The sequence below is a fragment of the Mustela nivalis genome (genome assembly GCF_964662115.1).
Source record: "Mustela nivalis genome assembly, chromosome: 11".
Lineage (NCBI taxonomy): Eukaryota > Metazoa > Chordata > Mammalia > Carnivora > Mustelidae > Mustela > Mustela nivalis.
In genome coordinates, this window is record NC_139030.1 from 96,812,408 (window position 1) to 96,839,717 (window position 27,310).

The following is a 27,310-nucleotide window of genomic DNA, read 5'->3' on the forward strand; positions in this document are numbered from 1 at the left end:
ATGAAAACCTGAAGATGATGACTTACAAGGGTCAAGTGGTTTCTCTGACTCTATAGAACCATCAACGCTCCCTCAAATACTCCCTTAAATACATCCTAGATGTAAGGAGGAACTGTGTGAAGCTACGGTAATAGTTGCAAGACCACCATCATTTGGCACCGTGAAATAATCATGGTAGACAGTGTTTGCAAGTGGTCGTTCACCTTAATAATTTCAGCACAATGGATATATCATGTAATTCATTATCTGTGACCAGTAGTAACAACTCTCCGAAAAAAATTAATAAACCCTATGTTTTTCCAGTTCAAGAGAGCTGACAATGGCTTGACTCAAAAACTAAACAGCTGCTGAATGTCAACTTGTCCTTGGGAAGTCTTTTCCGTGCCCCGTTAAGACAAATAACTAAGGGAGTCTATGTAACAATTCATCTTGATTCACCAAACCAACAGAGACTATTCATAATAACGCAAACACAGGAAAGCAAGCTTTCCAGATAATGATGAGAAATGCTTTGCAAATGGTCTCAGTGTGAAGTTGATAAATTTTCCCACACCAAATAGCAGTATCTCGTGTTATCTGTATAGGTTTACTAACAATCTTTTGAAAGGGCAGGAATAACGCTGCATGCCCACTAAATTACCACGAATGCCATTCTCTGTCACTCTATCCGTTAATGAAAGCGAGCAACTAGAGGCGTGTGTGGTTGATGCTTGGACCCTTGGCACCCACCAGAGGACTTGGCATAGGGCCAGAGGTACTGAGGTTATGGAGAGTAGTATTTGTTAAGTGTACACATAAGCTACCGTCTTATGTATGAGTTGGATGGCAAATGTAAGGAAATTTCCCTTCCCAGCTGTCTCAAGATCAGTTGTGGAAAAATGCTACTGTTGGTAACTCGGCTTACCCACTACAAGAGCCCCCATTTCAGATGATTAAAAGCTTTTCCTCTAAAATAAAGACAAAGGCTGGATATTTTCAATCACCACTTTTATTCAAACTGACATCACATGGCTGCGATTAGGATACATTGAAAAGTCCACAGAATTTCTGCCCCACCCCCACCCCCGCAAAGCATTAACTATAAAGAAACACCAGACAAACTCAAACTGAGGGACATTCCACAAAGAAACTGGTTTGTACACTTCAAAATGTCAAGTTATTAAATACAAAGAAAGGCTGAGGAACTGCTCCATACAGAAGGAAACTGAACAGTCATGACAGTGTGTGATCCTGGGTAGAATCCTGGACCTATAGAGGGAACTGTAGAACAATCTGTAAAATCCAAATGAGGTCTGTGGAATAGAGTTATACCATTATCAATGTTGATTTCCTGACTTTGATGGTGTGTACTGGGGTTATGGAGAAGTGTGATTGTAAAGCAGAGTGTTCACCAGGACCAGTACCATCACCAACACTGCCTGGCTCTCCAGCCTGTGGAGATTAAGAGAATGGCTAACTTGGATGTGATTCTCAGTTCTGTTACATTCAAGCACTCCACTGTGAAAAAGATTGAGAAAACAGAGGATAATGTGTTGACAATGAAAATGAGAATTCCGAGAGCACGGTGAAGTTGCCAAGATGGGCAATGAAGGGAGTAAGAGCCAAAGACAGAGAAGTATAAAGCATTCAAGTATGGGATAAGGGCACTTAAAAAGGCAGATATCCAGTTGGTCTTGGAAATGGGGTAATAATCAAGGGTAACAGGGATGAGAGCCATAAAGGAACAGCTAGCCTCAAGCCTAACAGCTTTTATCATATTTGTCAGGAGACCAGCATTCTGTTACCAGCTTCATTAAAAACTAATTATAAATACTATTCAGCAATAAAAATAGAACAAAATACTGATACATGCCACAACATGAATGACCCTCAAACACACTATAGTAAATGAAGAAGCCAGACACAAACACCACATATTGTATGATGCCATTTACATAAAATGTCCAGAAAAGGCTAAACTATACAGACAGTAGATTAGTGGTGTCCTGGCACTGGGGACTGTAATCCCCATCTGAACACAGTAAATAACAACTCATTTGTAATCCCAAAATTGAGGCATAGAGCTATTTAGTGACAATCACAGTACCTAACTCATAGGGCTCTTTGAAGATCAAATGAGATAATACAGGTTAAAAGCTCAGAACGATGCCCGGCACTTAGTAAGTAAGGGCTCAAGATGTACACGCGCACACACACACACACACGTCCAGCTTAAAAACTTAGAAAATAAAATGCATGTTAAAAAAACCACATGCATATAATAAATTATAAACGTAAATAAAGTATAAGTTCATACTTATTTAAAGATTCAGCAACAAATTATAGTTCATCCTAGACCTATTTCTTAATCAAGGTAAATTATTTAAAATATTCGGGGAGAACTTTTTAAATACACGTATAAAGTATAAGAAGAACAAAGGAAACTTACTGTCTCATTTCCCAATATTTGGGGTCAAATAAAGTTTAAGGAAATGTTGAGACTCTTCCTCAGCCTCTCATCTTCTCAGGTTGACATTTTGATGTGTTAATTCCCTAATTACATGATTTTTCAGTATGTTCCACATTTTATTATATAGAAAAGTCCTTTAGTGAGGATGGACATTCCATCATATATTTTTACTTTAGTAATTTTTTATCACAGAGAGTAGGCTGTTGTTCCATCTTAGCAATATGATCCTGGACCCAAAAAACCCAGAAACCATTACTATTGAGGCCCAAGGCCCTGACCTCAGTGACATACGTATACTTTTCCATGTTTTCTTGTCCTTTATAACATACGCTACGATACTGGAGGCATCAAAGTTCTCTCTTCCCACCAGGTGTCAACTAATGATGTGGCTTCTGCCTCCTGAACTCAGTCCCGTTCATTGACTCTTTCAATACAGGTATACGAAGTGAGAAGTTGCTAACCCACTACTCCACCAGAGAAACAAATAGCTGTTAAATTTAATCCTTTGAAATAAGTACTCCATGAACATACCTGTATATCTTTGGTTAAACTATTTCCTCACCAGCATCAACATTTATATTCTCTTATTTATTATCTCTAAGACCATTTATAAAATGAATTCGTTTTCATTATTCTCTGATTCCTTAAGTGTTCCCAGAAAAACTTCCTAACTTGAGGAGAAAGTAGAGACAAATTTCAATATTTGATAAATTTTATCTTGGCAACTTTGAAAACAAATTTACTCTTTAAACTGCATTATAAAAAATACATTAGTCTTCACATTAGCTTTACATGGAAATATATACTTGCTTGAATATTTAAATATAGTTTCTCTTTACCAAAAAGTGTCACTCAGAGCCCTAATTACACAAATAATTTAAATGCACAAATGCAAAACACACTTCACACAATATTGTCCACATACTGTATAACTTGGGACAATCATAATAAAAATTTATGCAAGATACTGAACAAGGACAAGATTAATAAAATATTCATTGTTGTTATAACTTGATTTATCACTATTAAAAGAATTTAACGCACTCTTGAATACACAAAAAACATCCAACTCTTTCATCTAAACTGCAAATGAAGCCAAAATATATTTTGACAAAGGGGCACATCTTGTAGCCTACCAAATTCTGAAAGTAAATCATTTCTACTTTAATTTAAATTATAATTTTTACAATTTCAATTTTTCAAGCTTGTCTAAAATAATGACTACAGGAACTTATAAACATTTGCAAAATGTTAAAAAAAATAATCAGGACTGTACTATACTTTGATTTTTTAGTAATATAAATTTTCAATATAAACCTTTTTTCTCTCAAAAAAATGGTATTTAGAAGAGTCTCCAATGTGAAAAAAGTAGTAAAATTTTTTAACTGTTTTGATCATTTCACTTATAAGAACTGTCCTCTCCGCGTGATGCAATCACAATAGATATGACACAACATATTCATTGAGTACATTATTTCCATATGATCTGCTTTTTGACTTAAGCCTAAAGCATCCAGAATGCCTACTAATAGTACTTAAGGGAATTACCCGTGTCTACTTTATAGGGAAAAGATGACACCAGTATCCACAAATAGAATATTTTCACATATTAACTGCTCTTTACTTCCTAAACAATAGGACAGTTTTCTTTCTAAATTAAAATTGGAGGAGTATTTTAAACTAGTGGCCCATAGTATCATTTTAAGGAGGGGAATTAAAATATGTTTGTATATGAGGCAAGGCTGAAGTTGCTTTGCAACTAAAAATATAAACATTTGCCCATTTGTTTTTCAACAGAATTATGTTTTAAATTTAGAAGTAAAGAAATTACAACAGAACGCCATAACATACCCACAGGTTAAAAACGGCCCCTGAAATAAAACTACATTTAGACACCAACTGTTACACTATATTTCATTAAGTCTAAAGTAACACATTTTTATCTCTGAAATCATGGTACACTGATCTAGTTTCAATAAGATATGGTTTATACAAGAGAGTTGAAATTCATGTTTCCTTTAACATTAATGATAGAAAGGATCCAAGATCCTTGTCTTAAACAGGGTAATTAGATGTGTCTGTACCAGCTCAACCAGTGTCCCCAAATAAAGGATCTAAACATGTTCTGAGTATCTCAGACCTAACTGCTTATCTTAACGTCTTTTGTTTGAACTATTAAAATCCGTTAGTAAGTTTAAGGAAAGCCAAACGATGTACAAATATGTAGTTTTTCCCTTGCAAAACTGGCCTCCATGTAGGTTATCAGTTTTATTAGATCTTTCGAAATACTAAGATTACAAATAATTAGTTAAGGGCAATTAATGGTCTGCCCAAATTACCAAAGCTGTAATTTTAGCTCAATTTCAGTTCAATAATTACAGAAAACGATAGGATAGTGGCTGAAATATTTTTAAGAGATAAGGCCATGAAGATAACCCAGCTTTTCATATTAAACCACCAGTACTTCAGGTGGAAAGGAATAAAGGTGGTGGGAAACATAATTACACTGGCAAGATCATTCTCCCCTTAAGATCTAATAATGCTAAAGAAAAACCTACAGAGACTGTATATGTGCATGTGTCCAAATAAGTTAGAAACTTGCAAATCCAATTTAAAGGCAGCAGAAGGAGTTTGTATGTGTGTATAGAAAATCATTAGGCAGTTTTTTAAAACTGGATTAAAGATTACGGAATCTCATTTTCTTAGATGCTTTTAAAAGAAAGATCAATTCTATTTTGTTGGTGATTATTTAAATCAACCTCACTGGAAAGCTGAGATAACTTATTCTAGTTTTTTAATTCTCCAGTTAGAATACGGTATTGACAATGCCACTCTGAAACGCACAGAAGTACATATTCCTTTGTTTCAATTTTTAAAAAGTAAAAATAAGATAGCATTCAATGTTTGTCACATTCATTTTTGCAGTATTATGTCCTGCTGACATGAGATACAATCAAAAAATAAATAAGAGGGACGTGATTTGAAGGAGGAAAAAAAAAGTGTATATATACTGTGCTAAATTATAGCTGTAAATTAAGGTGAAGCTCTTCTATGGCAAATGGACAAAGGATGCGTTTGGATCTCTAAAAAAAAGAGAAAGAGACCTTAAACACTAATTTTAAATGAATTATAAAAGTTCTGAAAAATAATGTCTGTAGCAAAATAGTTGAAGGTAAATTTTTTTTTCACCAAAGCTGGGAAAGCTATGCGCACAAATGTGTTTGGAGGGAAGCACGGACTGCTCAGCTGGCCTCCGCGCGTCTAGGCGGTCTCGTTGGCCTCTCGCTTGCTTGACAGCCGAGTCCTCATCCTGTCGGAGTAGGGCACCTGGGAGTACAGGCTTCTCAAAGCGTAGATCTTCACGGGTCGGGAGAGTCGTCGTCTTCTCTTCTTCCGAGAGCGTTTCTTACCATTCCTCCTCCGGCCTGCACCCCGCAGCCCCCGCGGCTTGGGGCCGGAGCCGGGGGCCATCAGGGACTGTCCCTCGGGCGCTACCGCCGCCGCCGCCGCCGCCGCCGCCGCCGCCACCGGCGGAGCTCGCGGGACCGAGGGAACCGGGGGGACCGAGGGAACCGGGGGGACCGAGGGAACCGGGGGAACCGGGGGAAGCCGCGGGACCGGGGGAACCCGCGGGACCGGAGGAACCGGCGGGACCGGAGGAACCGGCGATTCCGCGGGCACCGGCGGATCCGCGGGCACCGGCGGAACCGACGACCTCAGAACCATGTGGGTGGTGCTCCTCGCCGCCGCCTTCGCCTTCACCTTCACCTTCGCCTTGGGGGGCTCGCATTTCTTCTGGTTAAGATGCAGTCGGAGAAACGCGCTCCGGGACTGATACTTGCGACGCAGGAAAGAGTATTTTGAAAGATACTTTCGAATGATATCGTTTACTTTGGTCCGAATCCAAATGGGCCGTCTTTCGGAAGCGAGCCTGGGCTGTGCCTGGAGACTCATCGGTTTATAAGCCTTCGTGGGGAAGTCTGGCTTGTCCTCATTCGTTGTCACCCTCCTCTGAATTTTCTTTTTACCTTCGGAGAACTTCCCGGTACCTGCTTCCGAAGAGGTCCCGGCGGCATCGCTGGGGACCACCGTTACCTGGAAATTACTTTCCTTTGGAGCTGCGCCTGCGCTCGAAGTCCCTGAAGTCCCCGGCCGTGAGGTCCCTGAAGTCCCCGGCAGTGAGGTCCCCGAAGTCCCCGGCTGTGAGGTCCCCGAAGTCCCCGGCCGTGAGGTCCCCGAAGTCCCCGGCCGTGAGGTCCCCGAAGTCCCCGGCCGTGGCACTCGCTCAGGTGAAACAGGGGCCCCCGGATAGGCCAGCAATTCGTCTCTTATGGTCAAAACGGATGTTGGGTCACAGTCTTCAGCGTCTTCATCGCCTGAACTGGAGCTCAGGTCGCTGAGACTAGCTTGAAGCCAGTTAACTCTGTCAGGGTCTGATTCATCTAAGCTCAGAGGAGGATCAATTACAATTTCCTTACTCAGTGGGTCATAGTAATTAAAGGGGCTCCGTTTGTATTTGTACTCTATGCTAACATCCCGACTTCTGGGGGTGCGGTATTTTTTAGCGAAGTTGGCAGTTTCACTGTCCTGAAATTTCATGTTTGAAGAAATAACATAGACTAAGGCATTGGGTTGCAAAGGCTTCAGAACTTTAGTACATGTTTCAGGATATTCATGTGCTCCAATTTTCACTTTCTTTTTTGTTTTTTTGTCCTGTTGAAGCGAACGCTTCCCTGTTGAGTCATCCTCCTGTCCACTGTCTTGTGCGTCTGACTGATTTGAGAAATTGGTTTGAGTTCCATGGCTGACTTTTACAGCCTGACATCGAGCAGCCAGTCGCCATGACTGTTCATAATAAGGCCTCTTGACTGTAGAATGATGGCTAGATTTATCTAAGGCCACTGGAAAGTCATCAGTATCTGAAACGCCACCTGCATTATCATCACAATCTGAAAAAACTTGAATTGCGGTAGTGTCCTGACTCGCGTCAGTCCAAGTAATCTTTTTTTCTTCATTCAAATTTTTTTTTTTTATCTTCCTGGTCTCACCGTCATCGTCAAAGTAACAGTGGAAACGACCTTCCTTAAATTCTTTCACAAGAGCATTAATTTTCATGTCATCCTCTCTCATTATCTGAGACCACGTTTTCCCCACAAATGAAGGAGGGACATGAGGCAAGGCTTCAAGGACAGGTTCATCAGGATCATCTTCTATGACCTCCTTTACCTTTTCCAGGTTCCTGGCAGGATCAACTATGAAAATAGAGGTTGGGTGGGAATCACGGTTTGTTTCTTCTGGGTCCAGAGTCATCTTCTTGTAGAGTCCTGTTTTATTAACGGCTTCTTGAGGCTGGTCAGCGTCAGACTGAAGAGAGCACTGGAAACTCATTCCAGAACCACATGGTTCACAGCTCATACTTTCTGGATCTGCATGTTTTAACTTCAAAATCTTCCCCTTGCTAGCCCTCTGATGGACTGCCGACCCAGAAGAGGCACTACAACGCACTGCAGAAACAGTAGCTTCACAGTGCTTTTCTTTTCGGCCAATGGTTTCTAGACCTTTCCTTTGACGAATGTTGATTCCTTTGTCTTCTTCCTGGAGCTGCTCAGCCATTGGCTCAGCATCGTCTTCCCATTTAAAATCTGTTTTAGGACTATCCGATTCACAACTCTTCTCTTCTGACTCAATAATTTTCACCATTTCTTTATCAGATTCTTGTGACGAGTAAGTCACAGACCGATCTGGGGGGTCGATTTGAAAATTTATTTCAGAACCGTAAGACTCACAGCTTGACTCCTGCAGAATGATATAGTCTTTCTTCTGGTTTACCACTTTGAAAGTCTCTTTGCACTGGTTTGCCAGTGACTGTGGAGAAGCTTCACAAACATATCCTATTTCAGAACCACAAGAGTCACAGCATTCACCTTCTAGATCATAGCCTTCCGTATTTATACAATTGATGTCTTTGACAGTCATGTCAGGTGAGTCAATCACTGGCTGAAAAGGCATATCAGACTCCGCAATCACTTCACAATCACTATCACTGGTCACCAGGTCCACAAAGAGCATCTTTCTAAGATTTGCTTCTTTAACTGACACTTGAAGTTCATTAACCACTATTTCAAGAGGGACATCAGAATCACACATTAATTCTGAATCACTAGGTTCACTGGTCTTTACTTCCATGCCAAGATGCCTTTCTTTTGGAAGATCTATTTCTTTGCACACCACTTCAGACTGGTCAACTTCTAACTGCAAATGAACACCAGAATCACATTTTATTTCAAAAACACTAGGTCCACAGCTCTTATTTTCTAGGTCATTTTGCAAGTTTATTTCTTTGACAGCCAAAGGAGACTGATCAACCACAAAGGGAACAGGAACATCAGAATCATAACTTACCTCGAAGTCACCTAGTTTGTAGCTCTTATCTTCCAAGTAAATATGGTCTTCCTTCCAGAGACTGACTTCTTTAACAGATTTTTGAAGCTGGTCAGCCACTGACTGAAGATGATCATCAGAAATGAAAGTTATTTCAGGACAAGCAATAGTGCTCTTATCTTCCAAACTGGCATGTTCCCCTTCCAAAAGGTGTGGTTGCTCAACCACTGATTCAAGAGGGACATTTGAAACATAAATTATTTCAGAATCATTGGGTTCATAGTCCTTATCAGCCAGACAAACATGTCCTTCCCTCAGAAGACTTATTTCTGCAATAGCATCTTGAATTTCATTAGGCACAGACTGAGGAGGTTCGTTAGAATCAAAATTTATTTTAGGATCACTAGGTTCCACAATCTTCCCTTGCATGTCAACGTGCTCCTTCCAAAGGTTCATCCCCTTAACAACTTCTTCAGTTTGGGCAGCCACTGACTGATGAAGGACATTAGAATCATACATCATTTCAAAACCCTTGGGTTCATCCCTCTTATCTTCCACATCAGCTTCATCCCTCTTATCTTCCACATCAGCTTCATCCCTCTTATCTTCCACATCAACTTCATCCTTCCAAAGGGTTATTTCTTTAACAGTTTCTCTAACCTGCTCAGCCACTGACTGAAGAGGATCCTCAGAATCAAAACTCATTTCAGAACCACCAGATTGACTATGCTTATCTTCTACTAGCTCAGTGTGGTCCTGATCCAAAACAGTTACTTGAGGTTGATCAATTATTGACTCAACCAAGAAATCAGAATCCAAACTCACTTCAGAACCACTACATTGGCTGCTCTTATCTTCCACGTTCACATGACCTTCATTCTCCGGGTTTACTCGTTTAATAGCCCCTTCAGGTTTATCAGCCACAGGCTGAAGAGAAACACCAGAAGAGCGTATTAATTTAGAACCTTTAGTTTGAACCTTTTTATTTTTCATTACAACTTTCCCTTCCTTCCTCAGATTTGTTTTCTTAACCACTTCCCTAAATTGTCCAGTCAATAGCAGATGAGGGTCACCACAATCATATCTTATCTTACAATGACTAGATTCACGGTTTTTATCTTCCAGATGAACATTTTGTTCCTTCAGACGGGTTAGCTGAGGTTGGCCAATGACTGAATGAAGAGGGGCACCAGTAGCCAAATTTACTGCAAAACCTCTAGCTCCAGTACTCTGACCTTCTAGGACAACACGGTCCTCCTTCAAAACAGCAATGTGAGGCGTTTCGGTCATTAAGTGAGGAAGGACATGAGAACCAAACATTATTCCAGAACTGCTGTATTTATCACTCTTTTTTTCTAGAACATGTTCTTTCTGAACATTGATTTCTTTGACCGCTATCTGCGGTTCAGTCACTAAATAATGAGGGATGTCAGAACCTGCCGCAGAACTACTGAATTTAGGACTTTTACTTTTGAATTTAGCATGCCTTTCTTTTTGGAGCCACATTTCTTTAACAGCGGTTTCAGGCTTGTGAGTCACTGACTGATGAAGATGGACACCAGGATCCAAACTCGTTTCATAAACGCTTAATGCATTATCCTTATCTTGTAAGTACATGTGTTCCTTCTGATGGCTTATTTCTTTAACAGCTATGTTAGGATGATCAGTCATTAAACAGTAAGAAAGGTCAGATTTCAAACCGATTTCAGAAACACTAGGCCCATTACCTTTATTTCCCAAGTGTATGCGCTCTTCCTGAAGATTCATTTCTTTAAGGGGATTGTTAGAATGTCCAGTCATTGAATGAAAAATACCATAATTCAAACTTAATTCGGAACCACTAGGCTCATTGTCCTTATTTTCTAAGTATATCTGCTCTTCTTTTTGAAGATTTAGCTTTTCCATAGCTACTTCAGGAGGGTCAGTCACTGAATGAGAAGGGACATAAAAATCCAAACTTATTTCAGAACCACTGGGTTCATCATTCTTCCTCCCTAAGTGTATATAATCTTCTTTCTGAATGATTATGTCTTTAACAGCCAGTTCAGGTTGATTAGTCCCCGAATGAACAGGTATATCAGAATCAAAAGTTACTTCAGCAACACAAGATTTATTAGTCTGATTTTCCAGATGACTCGGTTCTTCCACATAAATAGCTACTTGAGGCTGGTCAACTCCTGAGCGAAGAATAATATCAGAGTCAAAAGTTATTGCAGAACTATTTGACCCAGAGTGCTCACCTTCCAAGTTAATGTGCCTCTTTCTTATTTCTTCCATGTCCATCTCAGAATGTTCAGTACCCGACATAGTAGGGGGATCAGATTCAAAAGTCAGCTCAGAACTAGAGCACCCATAGCTCTTAACTTCCATGTCAACATTTAACTCTTTCAGACTTATTTCACGCTGATCACTAGGTGACTGATAGAGAGAAGCACGAGAATCAGAACTTTGATCAGAATTGCTAGATTTAACACTCTTCTCCTCCAGGTCAAGAGCTACTTCTCGAGCGTTCACTTTTTTAACTATTACTCCAGACTGGCCAGCCACCAGTCGAGCATCAGTGTGAAAACTCATTTCAGAACCATGAGAATCATAGTTCATATCCACAGGTTCATTCTTCTCTTCCAGAAGGGGTATGTCTTCAACAGCCCTCTGAGATTCATCAGTCACTGTCTCAAGGGAGACAGCATAATCAAGATGGCCTTTAGCACTGCTGGATTTAAGGTTATTATCTTTCAGGTAGACTTGTCTATCCTTTACGTTTCTTTCTTTGACAACCAGGTGAGGATGCTCAACTACAGACTGAGGAGAAGCATCATTATCAATACTTGTGTCTGAACAACTTGAACCATAGTTCTTATCAACCAAGCCAATGTGAACCTTCTCAAGTTTTGCTTCTGTGACAGCCACTGGGAGTTGGTCACCTACTGATTGAAGAGGAAACGGAGAATCAGTACTTACTTCAGAGCTACTAGATCCATAGTTCTTATCAACCAAGTCAATGTGTTCCTCCTTAGGAAGGTTTCCTTCTTTTGCAGGTTGCTGGGGGTAGTCATCAGTTGATTGAAGTAAGGCATCACATTCAAAATTAATCTCAGAATCACTAGATTCATAGCTTTCATCAACCAGGCTAATAGGCTTTGCCTTCTGAGCACTTACACCTTTAACGATTACTTGAGTTCGGTTAGTAGCCAAGGGAAGAGAGCCATCACGATCCGAACTCACCACAGAAATGAAAGATGTCTTACTCTTACACTGCAAATCTGCGTACGCTTCCTTTGAAAGGTCTACTTCTTTGGCAGTCACCTTAGATTCATCAGTCAGTGAATGAGGGGAACTGCAGTCAAAACTCATTTCAGAAGCTCTCGAATCATAGTTTTTATCTTCTTGGTCAATTTGCTCCTCCTTCCAAAGGTCTTGTGCAGTCTCTTCCGGTTGATCAGACACTGACTGAAGAGAGCCACGAGCAAATTTAACTGCAGAAATCACTGAGCTCTTCTGTTCTAAAAAGGCTGACTTATTAAAAACCAAATGCTTTTCCTCTTGGCTATGATCCATACCAGAAAGGAATTTCTCACGGTGCTTTGCTGTAGCATCTTCAAAGGTTCCCTTATTAGAAGGCATGCCACTTTTATTCAGGCTGATTGCTTGGCTGACAGCTAATTTGGAAAGAGATTCAGATTTTAAGGAGCCTTCAGTACCCATAAATTCACGGACTTTAGCGCCAGCTGACAAAGCTTTACGCTGAGATTTTACAGCTTCCTGTATAATCAATTTATCTGAATTTGTACCTAAAGATTTCCTATTTGGTTCTTTAGGTTTCTGATACGAAACTGAAGTTTCTAGATTGGACGACAGCACAGGATTTCTAGAGCCCCTGTCTGGCTGTTCAAGGTATCTGTCAACTTTGTTTGGGTCACATTTTCTGACTGAATCCGAACTGGCTGCTGCTGCTAACTTAGTTGTTTTAGTTGTAACTGGTCTGTCAAAGGAACTTCCAGCTAAACAACTAGCAGGAGCACTAGAAATCACTGACGGACATATTAAGCTTGGTCTAGTATGTGTAGCTTGACCAATACCAACTGGGTTAAATTCTTTCATGCCACTCCCAATTTTCTGAATGAAACCCAAGGGTTGCTGCTGTCCCTTCTCCAGTTTTTGAATAACTGATGGTCTTACTGAAACACCCTGTATACATTCCTGAGATTTGCCGGGTCTAGCATGTAACTCTTTACTAGGTTCAGAACCCTTGCTGGAGCTCTCTCCTTTTACGCCAGCAGCATCCTCAGTCGCTTCTTCAGAAACAGAATCATCAACAGGAACCACTTCAGGAGGTGGCGCAGCATTCATAAGAAGTCTCTCATGTTGGGTTGATCTAAAAAGCAAGGGGGAAATCCATAAAAATATTCTAATATCTATTTTAAATGTTAAAATAAATGTACAATAAACGTTTTCTTGCTATCCTGGGCCTGACTGTTAGAGGGCAAAGAATCAAGGCGATCACAGAGGCTATATACCGTGTCTATTTTCAGGGAGGGAAATCAGTAGAGAAGGTGGAGGCAGCTCCACCAACTGCTACTTAATAAACACAAAATGACTCCTAAACATAAAAAGCTGTTTAAAAAAAAAAAGCGATAGATCATTTATCAGTTATCCCAGCAGTCAACAGCAAAGTGTTACATATGTTACTTAACCTTCTAGGCTTTAGTTCTCTCCCCCGCAAAAGAACATAATGTTATTTTTCCCTCATGAGATTGTTTTGAGGAGTAAATTAGTTGTTATATGTAAGGAGCATTTTTTAAAAGCCTGGAAAATATAATCACTCAAATGTTAGCTATTATTTAACACACTGTTGGGTTTTTTAAAGTTTTTATTTAAACTCCAGTTAGTTAACATACAGCGTAATATTAATTGTGGGTATACAATTTAGTGCTTCGACACCTCCATCAGATGCCCGGTGCTCATCACAAGTTTAACTCCTTAATCCCCATCACCTATTTCACCTCTCCTCCCGCCCACCTCCCTTCTGGTAACCATCCATTTGTCCTTTATAAGAATCTGTTTATTTGTTAGCCTTTCTTTTTTCCCCTCTTGTTCATTTGTTTTGTTTCTTAAATTCCACATGAGTGAATTCATACAGTATTTGTCTTTCTGACTTATTTCACTTAGCATGATACTCTAACTCCATCCATGTCATTACAAATGGTGAGATTTCATTCTTTTTTATAGCTGAGTAATATTCTTCTCTGTGTGTGTGTGTGTGTGTGTGTGTGTGTGTGTGTGTGTGTAGATAATGCACACAAAAATAAATTCAAAATGGATTAAAGACCTAAATATGAAACATGAAACCACTAAAATCCTAGAGGAAAACACAGGTAGTAACCTCTTTGACATTGGCTGCAGCAACTTCTTCCTACATATCTTTCTGGAAAAATAAACTATTGGGACTTCATCAAAATAAAAAGCTTCCTCACAGTGAAGAAAACAATAAAACTAAAAGGAAACCTACCCAAATGGGAGAAGATATTTGCAAATGACCTATCTGAAAATGGTTAACATCCAAAATAGAACTTATAAAACTCAACCCCTAAAGAACAAATAATCCTATTTAAAAATGGGCAGAAGACATGAACAGACATTTTTCCAAAGAAAACATACAGATGGCCAACAGACACATGAAAAGATATCTAGCATCATTCATTGTCAGGGAAGTACAAAATCAAAACTACAATGAGATGTCACCTCACACCTGTTAGAATAGCTAAAATCAGGGGCGTCTGGGTGGCTCAGTCAAGTGTCCAACTCTTGATTTTGAATCAGGTCATGATTTCAGGGTCCCGAGAGCAATCCCTGCACCAGGTTCTATGCTGGGCATGGAGCCTGCTTAAGATTCCCTCCCCCACTCTTCCTCTGCCCCTCCCCACCACCAAAAAAAAAAATTTAATTGCCAAGAGGAGTTGAGTTAATGGAACATGGTTATCCCAGATGGGACCTTGAGACAGAAAAAGTCATTAGGTAAAAACTAAAAGCAGCTGAATTAACTACAGAACTTAGTTAATGTATTAGTATTGTTATTAATTGTAACAAATGTGCCATAGTAATGTAAGTTCTTAGTAATAGAGAAACTAGGTAGAGAAGGTATATAGGAACTCTGTACTACTATCTCAAGTTTTCTGTTGATCTAAAACTGTCCTAAAGTGTAGTCTATTAAAAATAAATAAGTTTTTAAAAATAGATTAATACCTAAAAAATACCTTTATTAAATATTTTTCAATTTGAGAGATGCTTTAATCATCTAAGAGAAATGTATACATGCTCAGCCACATGCAACTTTTCTTTAACATGTCATAAATATCATTACTTCTTTCCCATAAAAATTTATTATAATTAACACTAAAAGAACATTTTTTTGGTATTTGTAAAATTAAGAAGTTAACCCAAATATCAGAATAATACAGGGCAAAGAAATTCCAGCATGTTTCACACTTCTGAACTCTAATCAATAAAGTGTAGTATAATTACCATTTTACCCTAGTTTTTCAGAACCCTAGAAGACTATCACAACATTCTCAAAATAAAATTAATCTTGTAACATTTGGCAACAGGAGTAAGGCGGAATCATAAAATCAAACAATTCGGCAAAATCCAAAAAATGTTAGGAATCACCATGTAGGTGCTTTGATTTACCTCACATGTGGTTAAAATTAACTAAATCACAATCTATATTTCTACTCATTTTAAATTAATTTCACAACAAAAAGCCCTCTAAAAATCTAACCATTAAAGATTAAAACCCCTTTTATATGATTCTTGTGCTAAATTTTTGAAATCTATAAATAAAATAAAAACTACACATCAAACCTATGAGATGTAAGCAAAATGGAAACCTCACACTTTTAAATCTTCCACTAAAAAAAGAATTAGCAGACACAAATTAACTAAATGAGCACTTAATTCACAAAGAAAGATAATCAAATTTCCCCCTACCCAGGAAATCTGAGGAAATTAATTAGGAAAAAGGAAAACCAAAAAATAGAAAAAAAAAAAATAAAGAGCTGATTTCAAAAAGATTAAAATAGAAAAACCTACAATGTCTAGATAAGGGGGAAGAGAACAAATTTTTAGAAATAAACTCTGTAATTTATGATGCTTATAAACATAAATAATGTGTTAGCATGGGATAAAAAAAAACTCGAGGTAAAAAAATGGAATTCAAAATCAGATCTACTGATGGGAACGTAGATATAGATACACCAACAGAGGAATTTACGTTACAGGTAACAGGTAACAGGTTACAGGTGATATTTTGCTGTTTTTAAAGTCATCTCCACACCCAACATGGTGCTCAAAACACACAACCAGGAGATCAAGAGCTTCATGCTCTACCCACCCAGCCAGCCAAGCATCCTTACAGGTGACATTTTATATCAATGGAGATAATTAATATACTTTTACAAAAAAATAAGAAGTCCTGCCTCACATCACATATGGCAACAAATTCCAGGAAGATTAAAAATATTTAGAAGCAGAAATAAGGACATGAAGAAAAAGACATGAAAGAAGCCATAAAGGAAAATTCCGTTTACGTCTCATTATGTCAAAATGTTTAATTTCGATATGGTAAAGGACAATACACACAGATGAAAGACACATGACAGATGCTGGGAAAATAATTATATTTAAAATACAAAGGACTATTATCTATAAATCTTGTATACAAATCCAAAATACAGAAACAATTCAATAGAAAAACATGCAATGTCTACAAATAATCCATAAAATAAACATATGGCTGAAAAAAAACTTATGTAAAGAGATGTTCTATTTTACACATAAGTAAATAAAGGCTAATGAAGGGATATGCCTTTTTGGCCTATTATGGGGAAAAAAAGAAGTTGCTAATCCCAGTGTTAGCAAGCACAACAGTAAATGAGCACTCTCATGGACTACTGGGGTATATGTATGTTATATAATTGTATATAATTTGGCATAGTCTTCTAGGAAGTGTCTCAAGAATTTTAAAGTTCCACACACCACCTGAGTAACAAAATAAGTAACAGTAAGTTATTAACACCCATTGGAGACACAGCCATGAGTTTAAAATTATAAAACAGATAAATAAGGTAACCAGAAAGCTCTTCTTTATGGAGGCTAATATACGTAATAACTGTTTCAGGGAAAAACCATCCATGAACGCTTACAATAAATGGGTGGAAATGAGAAACAGCATATTTATTTACACAGTCTCAAAGTAGTTCTCCACAAGTCTTACTAATTATAATGGGGAAAGAGTAACATTAGAGAAGCCACCTTAATTAAGTGCTCCAAGTTAACATCACCAGCCCAGCCATGAGACATGCAGACATCATGGATCGCTTGAAGACACTGAGAAGGGCACAACACCAATTATAATTTACTCTTGTTCCAAATGCATAACCTAACTTTAATCATGAGAAAATGTCAGGCTTATCCCAATTTGGGGAGATCCTACAAAATAACTGGCCAGCAGAGTCCAAGGCTTGAAAGCAAAGACTGGGCAACTGTTCCTGATTAAGAGTGTCTGAGATGGGGCAGCTAGATGCCATGTGTGATCCTGGACTGAATCCTGGTCCCAGAAAAAGGACATTAGGAAGACAACTGACAAAATCTGAAGGGGGACTGTAAATAGCATGTAATTTCATGGATTTGATCATTGTACCATCATTATTTTAGATTTAACATTTGAAGACTCCCAATGTTTTTGTAGCAGTTTTACAACTTTTCTGTAAACCTGAAACTATATCAAAATGAAAGTTTAAAAGATAGAAAATATTTTCTAAGGCCCAGAAACTTGAGCCCAGAAGTTCAAGTTCTAGAATTCTAGATCACAGAAATAGCTGCATGTACAAATGTCTGTTGAAGCATTGCTTATACAAGCTATAAGCTGGAAATTTATACTGAGCCCAAGACGGTCTATCTTTCCAACAGCTAAAGAAAAACATGTATTTTTTAAATTTTTTCCCCATGTAAACTTTTTCACCATTTGTTCATTTCTGGGTTGTGACTTGCAAAACAAAGCATTCAAGAAGTTTATCCTTTTTCTACAGCTGGTGCTTATCTCAACTATTCTGCACAGATATGCTAATAATCTGTTTTGCTTTATCTCCTATAGCTATAGCTGCAAACCTGCACACAGTACTTAATCTAATCTTCTACCAATGTTTGCTTTGACATACATTAACCCTTAAATGTTATAAAAATATTTATTTTTATTAAAACAACCAAAACACTGATACAAAAAAAGCTATCAAGACACTGACAGATTAAAAAGCAGATTCCATTTGTTACCTCTTCTCTTCGGTTAGCAAATCATTCAGTTGAGGTGGAATGGTTACTTTACTTTCTCTGCTGCAGGCACCAGCTGGTCTGTTCCTGATCTTCTAAAGGCTATTTCTGCCCCCACCATATTCCCCTGCTTAATCCTACCATATACTTAACAGAACACCTTAATGATGGATAACCATTGATTGACCTAAGGCTTTTATTTAGAAAAAAGAAGGGTGCGGTCCATATCTTTTACAGTGAAATTTCTTATTTAAGCTAGAAAAGATTTTAAAATAGGAGCAAAGAGAAGTTACTAGGTAAAATTTCACTTTATATTCTTTAATGAAAAGATTTATTTTAAGAAGTACAAGACTGGAAAAATAGTCTGGAAAAACATGGAACATACAAGAAAACTGTTCTAACAGAATTCCAGTCAGCGACTTTCTTTACCTGTTTTCTTGAGAATGATATGGGTGGTGCCGGAGCACATCCTGCAGGAAACGTTCCATCAAGCTCGTGGTGCCCATCCTCTGTCGATTCTGGGTGGTCAAGTATCTATGCTGGGGACTGGCCATATGCTATTAAAAAGAAAAAGCACACTAAGCAGTTTTAAACAGGTAACACTCAACAGTAGTGAGAGTTTCACAAATGGATTCATTTTGATACTCTGGGTAGAAGTATAAATTGAGACAGCCTTTTTGCACAGCAATTCTAAAATGTGTAGCAAAAAACACAGAAGTTTCTTTCCCTTGGATATAGTGATTACATTTCTCTAAATCTCTTAGGAAATCATCGTAAACGTTGACGATTTATGCAAAAAATGAGGCTTATCAGAGCATGACAACAAAAAACTGGAAATCTTCAAAGTGTTTAATAGTAAAATCTATAGCATGACCTAAGACATAATACTATGCAACTACCTAAAATAATATGAAAAATTTTACATAACATGGAGAAATGTTAGGTAAGAGAAAAATGGGGGATGCAAAAATCACATGTATGCTTTTACCTAAACCTGTGATTTTAAAACATACAAATAAAAATAAAAGAAGATAAAAAATAAAATAAAATGTACAGACAAATCAATGGAAGAAAAAGCACCAAAATCTTAAAAGCATTTACATTTGTGGGCTACACTTACAGGTAATTTTAATTTTTTTTCTTATAAATTCTTATATTTGTACTGAGCAAATATTTCTATAAAAATCTATTAAAATAAGAGAAGAGGGTTGGATCACTGTGTTTGTAAAAGCTGAAGATTAATAATGCACAAAAAGTCCATCATTTTTCTTCAGAGATTACAAATCCTCACTTAAACAGAATATTGGAATAAATACACAGAATTTTTCTATTTTGGGGCACCTGGGTGGCTTAGTCGGTTAAGCCTCTGCCTTCGGCTCAGGTCATGATCTCAAGAGTTCTGGGATCGAGCCCCACATCGGGCTCTGTGGTCAGCAGGAAGCCTGCTTCCCCCACCACCCCCCGCCTGCCTGTCTTGATGATGTTGCTCTCTCTCTGTCAAATAAATAAATAAAATCTTTAAAAGAAAATTTTTGTTTTGTTTTGTAATTCTCTCCACAGAAAGAGTCTGTGTTGTCATTCAGTGAACTATCTAGAGGTATAGGAAAGAAGCCTACTGAGCCCGTGCAATGCCTCAAACACAGTACTATTCCATTCACAAAGTAATCTCATCGAATTTTCACTGAGTATGAATCTTGTCCCCATTTTGATATAAAGAAAGTAAAACACAAAGGACTCGGGTAAACTGCCTCCAGTTGAGCAGCCAGGGACAAAGCCAGGGTTTCGATCTGCATCTAACTCTAAAGCTTATCCTCTTTCCCTATAACACGCTATTGCTAATGCCCTATTTCCAATGTGAGTTATTGACAACAATTTAATAACGTGTTTTCATTTAACAATACCAAGGAAAAGTCACATATTAAATATCATAGTAAAGATGCCAAAAGATCTTAAGCCAGGTTGGCAGCTCCTGACCACTGTTAACAACTGGAAATCTCTCCTTCCGTGCTGACTTCAGGGATCTACGTTGATGCTGCCTTAGCCCCAGTAACAGTCTAAATTATGACAGTTTCAAGATCCTCCACCCTCAAAGCTCCTCACTGTCCAGTATCCTCACCCTCCTGGTTCACGAAGGGAACAAAGGTACAAGGAAACAAAGGTTCAACTAAAATCCAACCTCATCCTCTCTGCCTCAGTAAAAATTTTAAAAAGTCAACATAAATGGAAAACTTGCACTGACACAAACCACAGATAACACCACACTATATACCCCCGGAGGTGTCAGTTTCTTTAAATTTTCTGAATTGACATGCACATAAAGGTAAGTGTACAAATCATATGTATAGCTCAATAAATCATCACCAAATAAAACACATCCATAACCATCTATCCATGAAAAACTACTGAGCACTCAAAACCCTTCTAATGTCCCATAGCAACCTAATATTCCTTTCCTCTTCCCCCAAATTAACTATTACCTAAATTTTAACAATATAGATTAGGTTTGAAAGTTTCTAAATTTATGTAAGTGTAGTCATACAGTCTATATACTCTTTCACATTCATACTTATCCAAATTAGCTGTAGTCCATTCCCCTTAATTTCTGTGTAGCATCCCATCATATGAATAGACCATGTATCATTGATTCATCTCATTCTTGATGGACTTTTGTGTCTTTCACAGCTCATGGCTGTTATAAATTATGCTGCAAAAAACTTTCTTAGATGTGATTTTTGGTGCCCACGTTCATGCATTTTTGTTGAGTGTATTAGTAAAGCTGGAACTTCTGGGTCATAAGGTTTGCATATACTCAGCTGTAGTACCCTCTGTTGACTAGTCTTCCAAAGTGGCTGTACCAGTTTGCACCCTCCCCAGCAATGGATCATAGTTTCCGTTCCTCTTTCTCATCAACACCTGCCATTGTCAGGCTCTTTAATTTTTAGCTACTGGACAGGGGGGTGGGGATTCATGTTGTATCACTGTTGCTTTGCAATTTTTGTGATAGCTTTTCATTTTCCTGGCTACCTGGATATCTTCTTTTATGGTGTGTCCAAGTCTCTTCCTGTTTTTCAAGTGCATCTTTAATTTTTTTTTAAATGAACTATAGAAATTATTTATTCTGGACATGGGCTCTTCTTTCAATTATATGTGTTTCAAGTATCATTCCCTGTGGCTTACCTTTTCACTTTCTTTTGGGCGGGGTATCATAAAGTGTGTATATGTGTGTGTGTGTGTGTGTGTGTGTGTGTGTATCCACAGCTTTTCCAGGAATAGTTACAGGGCATTTTTCCACCTTCTTAATCATCTCTCATTGCTTCTTACGGCAGTCCAATTCACCATTTTTTTTTCTTTGCCAGTGCTTTCTGTTACAAGTTTAAGAAATCTCTCCCTACCTCAAAATCATGGAGATTTTCTATTGATTTCTAGAAGTTTTATTGTTTTGCCTGCAATATTTATATCTATCATCTATTTGGAACTGACTTTTGTGTCCAGGATGAGATAGTAATAGAGTTTCATTTCTTTTTCTCCATATGGACAGCCAACTGACCCAGTACCCTTTACTGAAGAAATTCCTGTCCTCACCATGCTTTAGCGCCACATTTGTCACAAATCAAAGACTCCAGAGTCTTTTCCGGAGTTTCTGGTTTATTTCCATAATCTTTCTGACTTTGCACCCTTGTCTTAAAGACTGTAGTTTAGTAATAAATTTGGATATTTATTACTTCTGACTTTGTTCTTCTCCTTCAAGAGTATCCTAGTTTTCCTAAGCATGTACATACATACCTTTTGCATGTACATACATATTTTTAGAATTGGCTTAATTTTCATTAAAAGCAATTTTTCTGGAATTTTGTTTGGAATTTCACTGAATAATATATATATTTGAGGAGAAATGACATGCTTATAATATTGACTTTTTCAATCCATGAACACGGTATAGCACACCAATTATTTAATTTTTCTTAACTTTCTGAATGTTTATACTGTTTTATAGAAAAATCTTATATACATATTTTGTTACATTTATTCCTGAAGAGTTGATGTCCTCTGATGCTGTTGTAAGCATCTTTTTTTTTTTAAAAAAAAGATTTTATTTATTTATTTGACAGACAGAGATCACAAGTAGGCTGAGAGGCAGGCAGAGAGAGAGGAGGAAGCAGGCTCCCTGCGGAGCAGAGAGCCCGATATGGGGCTCGATCCCAGGACCCTGGGATCATGACTTGAGCTGAAGGCAGAGGCTTTAACCCACTGAGCCACCCAGGCGCCCCTGTAAGGATCTTTTTTAAATCTCATTTTCTGTGTGGTGTTACAATATAAAAATACAATTTCTTTTTATGTTGGCCCAAGAAGATTTCTTAAACTCACTAAAAAAAATTTTTTTAATTAAACAAATAATAAATTCACTTACCAGTTCTAACAGTTTACCTAGATATCTTTAGGATTTTCTATGTCCACAATCACACTGTGTACAAATAACAGTTTGTTTCTTTTTATCTAAACTTTTGTCATTTTAATTTCTTTTTCTTTCCTTATTTCCCTGGCTAGAATCTCCAATAAAATATTAAATATAGTTTAATTCAAGCACCACGTCTATTTTCACTTAATATTCTACTGGTATATTTCTATTTAAGCTTTGTTTTTATTTTTAAATCTGTTTTTTATTATTCATACCTATCCGATGTCCCTATATCTCTTCTTTCTTGTCTTCTCATGGACTGTTTTTTAATATTGCAAGTTTTCCCTTTCTGTTAACCTGGCAGTTAGTTATAGGCTAGCCTCTTTTTCTAGTCTATTAGCAGTAACAGACTATAACAAGCAGCCCAGAACTTACCAAGATCTAAAATTACTTGTTACTTTTACTCTCTTCTTGAGCAAGGACTTAACTTGATTTACTCTCTTTACAGTGTCTATGCCATTGTTGTTGACCCCACATACGAGATACTATGCATTTAGATCTCCTACCACCTTTCCATTGATCTTCATGCCTTCCCATCTCTCTGAGCTTCCGGCTGGAATCATTTTCCTTCTATCTGAAGAACTCTTTTTAGGATTTCCTTCAGTGAGGATCTGCTGATGCTGGCAAATTCCCTTAGATTTTTTTTTCCTGAAATATTTCTACTTCACTTTTTTCAAGGATGTATTTCTTAAGCATAGAATTCTGAGTTGGTAGCTGTATTCTACCTTTTGATTTCCATTGTTTCTGTTGAATATTCACCTAGATTTGGGCACTGTACTTCTCCACTGCCTTAAAAGGTCTCCAAAGCCATGAAATTTATCCATTTCTTTAATCTATTTATTTAAACCTTTTCAAATGAGTTTATTTAAACCTTTATACTTAGCACATATTACTTTGACTATCATTAGCAGTTTTTTTAATGTCTGTTTAATGCATGAGTATCCAAATGTCTAAAAAATTATTTTAAACCTTAAGAAAAAGTTAGACTGAATGCTTACCGAATACAGCTTGTAGTTAAAGATTTAGTATGTTTTATTACTATCAAAAGTTCAACAAATAATCTTCCAGTCAAGTGATGCTATAATTATCAATTGTGACAGAAATACTAAAGAGAGTTTTGAAACTCATTACCTGCTGCCTCGTGCTTATAGCCAGCCTTAGAAAGTTTGTTTTTTTTTTTAAGGCAGAGAGCTAGAAATCACAATACATCACAAAACATTTCCTTAGTATGAATTTAAATGATGACTGTTGACAATTAAAACAAATGCAACTATATAGTTGAATTTTTATGTATTACAATTTGTCTGAGATTTCACTTGGGATAAAACAGTCCAGCACTACCAGGACCAGAGCTTCATTATATTATGACTTCACTTATGACACAACTCCTCAGCCTAGACCCTGAAGAAAACCTTGAGACTCTTCCAAGTTAACAATCCTGGTCAGAGGACTACAGCTACTATTACCATGAAGACTTGCTTCAAAATGTCCATATATGAGGCTTCACGAACTCTTCCAACAAAAAGAAAAGAAAGGAGCACTCCTCAGTTCATTCTAGGAAGCCCCAATACCAAAACCAAAGACATCACGAGAAAAGAAAGCTATAGACAATATCCCTTATGAATACAGATATAAAAATCCTCCACAAAATGCTGGCAAACCAAATCCAGCAACATACAGAAGGATTAAACACCATGACCAAGTGGGATTTAGCCCAGGGATGCAAAATTGGTTTAAGGGCTAAAACTCAAATCAATATAATTGCTAGGGACTGAATTGTGTCCCACTCCCAAAATTCGCATTGACGTTCTAACTCCCAGTGTGACAGTCTTTAGAGACAGGGCTTTTAAGAGGTAATTAAAATCACAATATATATTCTTTAAAAATTAACTGAAAATGAACCAAAGGCCTAAATGTAAGAACAAAAACTAAAATTCTTAGAGGAAATTACATGGCGTAAATCTTCAGGACCACAGATTAGGCAATCTTTTATGACACTAAAAACATAAGCAACAATAGGAGGGGGGGAAAGCTACATTTCACTACAGCAAAACTTAAAACATTGGTATGTTAAAGCCTAAACTTCAAAGTCCTTCCGTTATTCTACAGCGTCTTTTAGAATCTAATCCTCTGAATTCTCCCCCTCTCACTTAACACCTGCCCTGCAACCGGCCAGCACTGCAGCCACGTCGGCTGCCGGCTTCGGGTTAGCATGCTGACCACCCCTCTGCCTTGGGGTCTCCATTCTCTCTTCTCTGTACCTAGAAATTCTCCCCCCAGAGATAAGCAAGCCAGGATCCCACACTTGGTTCAAATCTCAACTCTAACGTCCCTTCCTTCACCCCACCGGCTACTCTATCTAAAACTGCACTCTTCTCTCTTCTGTTTTCCTCGTAACATTTATCCCAATCTCACATATCCCCAATCTGACAAATTTATATGACTATTTATTTTCTGTCTTAGCACACTACAAAGTAAGCTTCATGAAGAAAGGTAGCTGGATTTGTTCACAGTCTCACCCTGAGAGCCTTAAACAGTGTCTACCGACTAGAAGATTTGCAACACGATCTGCTCAGTGGATGAATAAATGAATTTAACATATTAAATAAACGAGGTCTTCTGAGGTTCAAGCACGTTAGCAGGGGCCTCTCACCTGTTCCAGGCTATTATAGCGCACGCAGCAGTAGCTGCAGTATCCTTGTCGGCTCTGCATGGTGAATGACCAAAGTCAAGCGGCTACAGTCCTGGAAAATTCAAACTGAAAAAGAAGAGAAATGGCAAAAACGCAATCATTCCCTACTGCCGTGCGGAAAACAGCTGTGATAGTGTCACAGAGCAGAAGTGCACCCCCGAGTCGAGGCACTCTTCTTTATGATAATTATGGAATTAGGGGAGGCTGCCGTGAGCTGCTGCATCCGTCAGTGAGCCTGGAGTGCATATGAGAGCTGTGCATCCTTCTCTCTCTCTCTCTCTCTCTTTTTAAGATTGGTTTATTTATTTGACATAGAAAGAAAGAGAGAGCATAAGCAGGGGGGGCGGACAAGGGAGAAGCAGACTCCGCGTCACACCCACCATCTAATTCTGCCACGAAAATAAAGATACCGCACGTACCTTTCGACTGACTCCACAAAGGGGGCAGAATTTAAAATAAATTATTGGACAGAGTCATTAAAACTCAAAATTACTAATTCATGTCTGAAACACAAGACACTTCTCTTCTGACAACCACAAAAAACAAGTTAAATATGAGGAATTTTTTCCAATTGGTGAAATGAGATTTCTCTACAAATAAAGTTCCCACGTTCCTACTCCCTTAAAACTATAATCCTTCAACACTGCATTACTGCAGTGGTTCACAAGTCGGGCTGAATATCGAAATTATTCTCCCAAATTCTGATTTAGTAGGGCTGAGACACAGCCTAGAATTCAGAATTTAATTCCCCAAGTAATTCTGATACACAACCAATTTATTCACTGACACAGAGTGTTTACTATTACTGATTACGTTAAGTAATAAATCAACACAATTTTCATTTTGGAGCTGTTTCATTAAAGTGCAAACAGAATCATAAGAAATAATTTCATCATGTTTTAGTTCTAATTATTTTAAACATTCTTGTCTGTTGGAAAATATGTAACAGAATGATCCTATAATGTGTTGAGTATTTCTGATAAGATGATTCTGCAACACAAAAAGCTTACTAATTAAAATCATCCTTTAAAAATGAAATGACAGCTTTGAAATCAAAGAAAACAGGAGAGTTTTATTAAATGAAAATGCTACTATAACATTCCCTTACCTGTTACGTCTTATTGTAAGAAACTCTGACTTTCTAACTTCCACGCTTACGGGGAAAATAAATCAATTAAACCAGCCTCTGAAACAGAAGAGTATATTAAAAAATGATTTCCTTAAAATATGGTGTTTTTTCCATTATTTTACTTCATTTACTGACCTGAAACAGCAAAATGAAACAAGTACTTTCGTTGTATTTATAGAGAGAGCAATTTTCCAGCTGAAAGAACCATAGCACTTAAATCTGAACTTTGAAAATCATAAACTAACAAGCTTTTTAATGCTTTTTTCAAAACATATTTAAAACAATCATTGGATGAAAGGCAAAATTAGAGTACGAATCTAGTATCAAACACAAAACTGAAAAAACTAAAAAACTAGTTTTTTTGATCTTCAACACTTACAGTCTTCAATTCCCATTTTTATTTCCCATTCCCATTCCACGTTGCTATCCGACAATTCTGTGACACCTCTATCATCTCCTGTCACATACATGCCGTGATGACAATGAGCTACAATGACTCAGAAGCACCCGGATGTGCATTTTTAAAACTTTGCATGCGAGAAGCCCCACCTGAAAATCCTACCGAATCAGAATCGCCTGGCAGGGAGCCAGGCACATGCATATCATGCATATTTAAAATGCTCTAAGGTGATTCTGAGACAGGCTGAAGCAATGACATAAGTCATCATTTTTTATGCACTAATAAAATTCTTATTAAAGGAATCATTTCTTTGGGGTCTGGGATTATATTACTTTTCATGACTGAAGGGGTCTTTTACTATCAATTCTGAATTCTACTGGTACCTGGTATTTTCATAAAGTAACAAGTCACCTACCTTGAGTAGGAAAGAGCAGGTATTACATCAGCTGAATCAGTCCTGGCAAACATCTGTAAATTAA

At 37.8% G+C, this 27,310-nt stretch overlaps 1 protein-coding gene across 7 annotated transcripts in view; it reads right to left on the bottom strand.

The window, feature by feature from the left end:
* Window positions 1–970: 970 nt before the first annotated feature.
* The window catches only part of ZDBF2 (zinc finger DBF-type containing 2), a 31,848-nt gene continuing 5,508 nt past the window's right edge, over window positions 971–27,310 (bottom strand). For 6 of the 7 annotated variants that reach the window (XM_082689117.1, XM_082689116.1, XM_082689113.1 and 3 more), the window contains exons 2-6: window positions 27,247–27,299; window positions 26,411–26,488; window positions 25,264–25,368; window positions 18,584–18,711; window positions 971–13,205 (exon numbers count right to left, since the gene is read on the bottom strand). In XM_082689117.1, coding sequence (XP_082545243.1) covers window positions 5,711–13,205; window positions 18,584–18,711; window positions 25,264–25,323 — 7,683 coding nt within the window. In that variant the 5' untranslated portion in view covers window positions 25,324–25,368; window positions 26,411–26,488; window positions 27,247–27,299 and the 3' untranslated portion in view covers window positions 971–5,710. The remainder of the gene's footprint in view (window positions 13,206–18,583; window positions 18,712–25,263; window positions 25,369–26,410; window positions 26,489–27,246; window positions 27,300–27,310) is intronic. The other variant, XM_082689119.1, reaches the window with a different exon arrangement.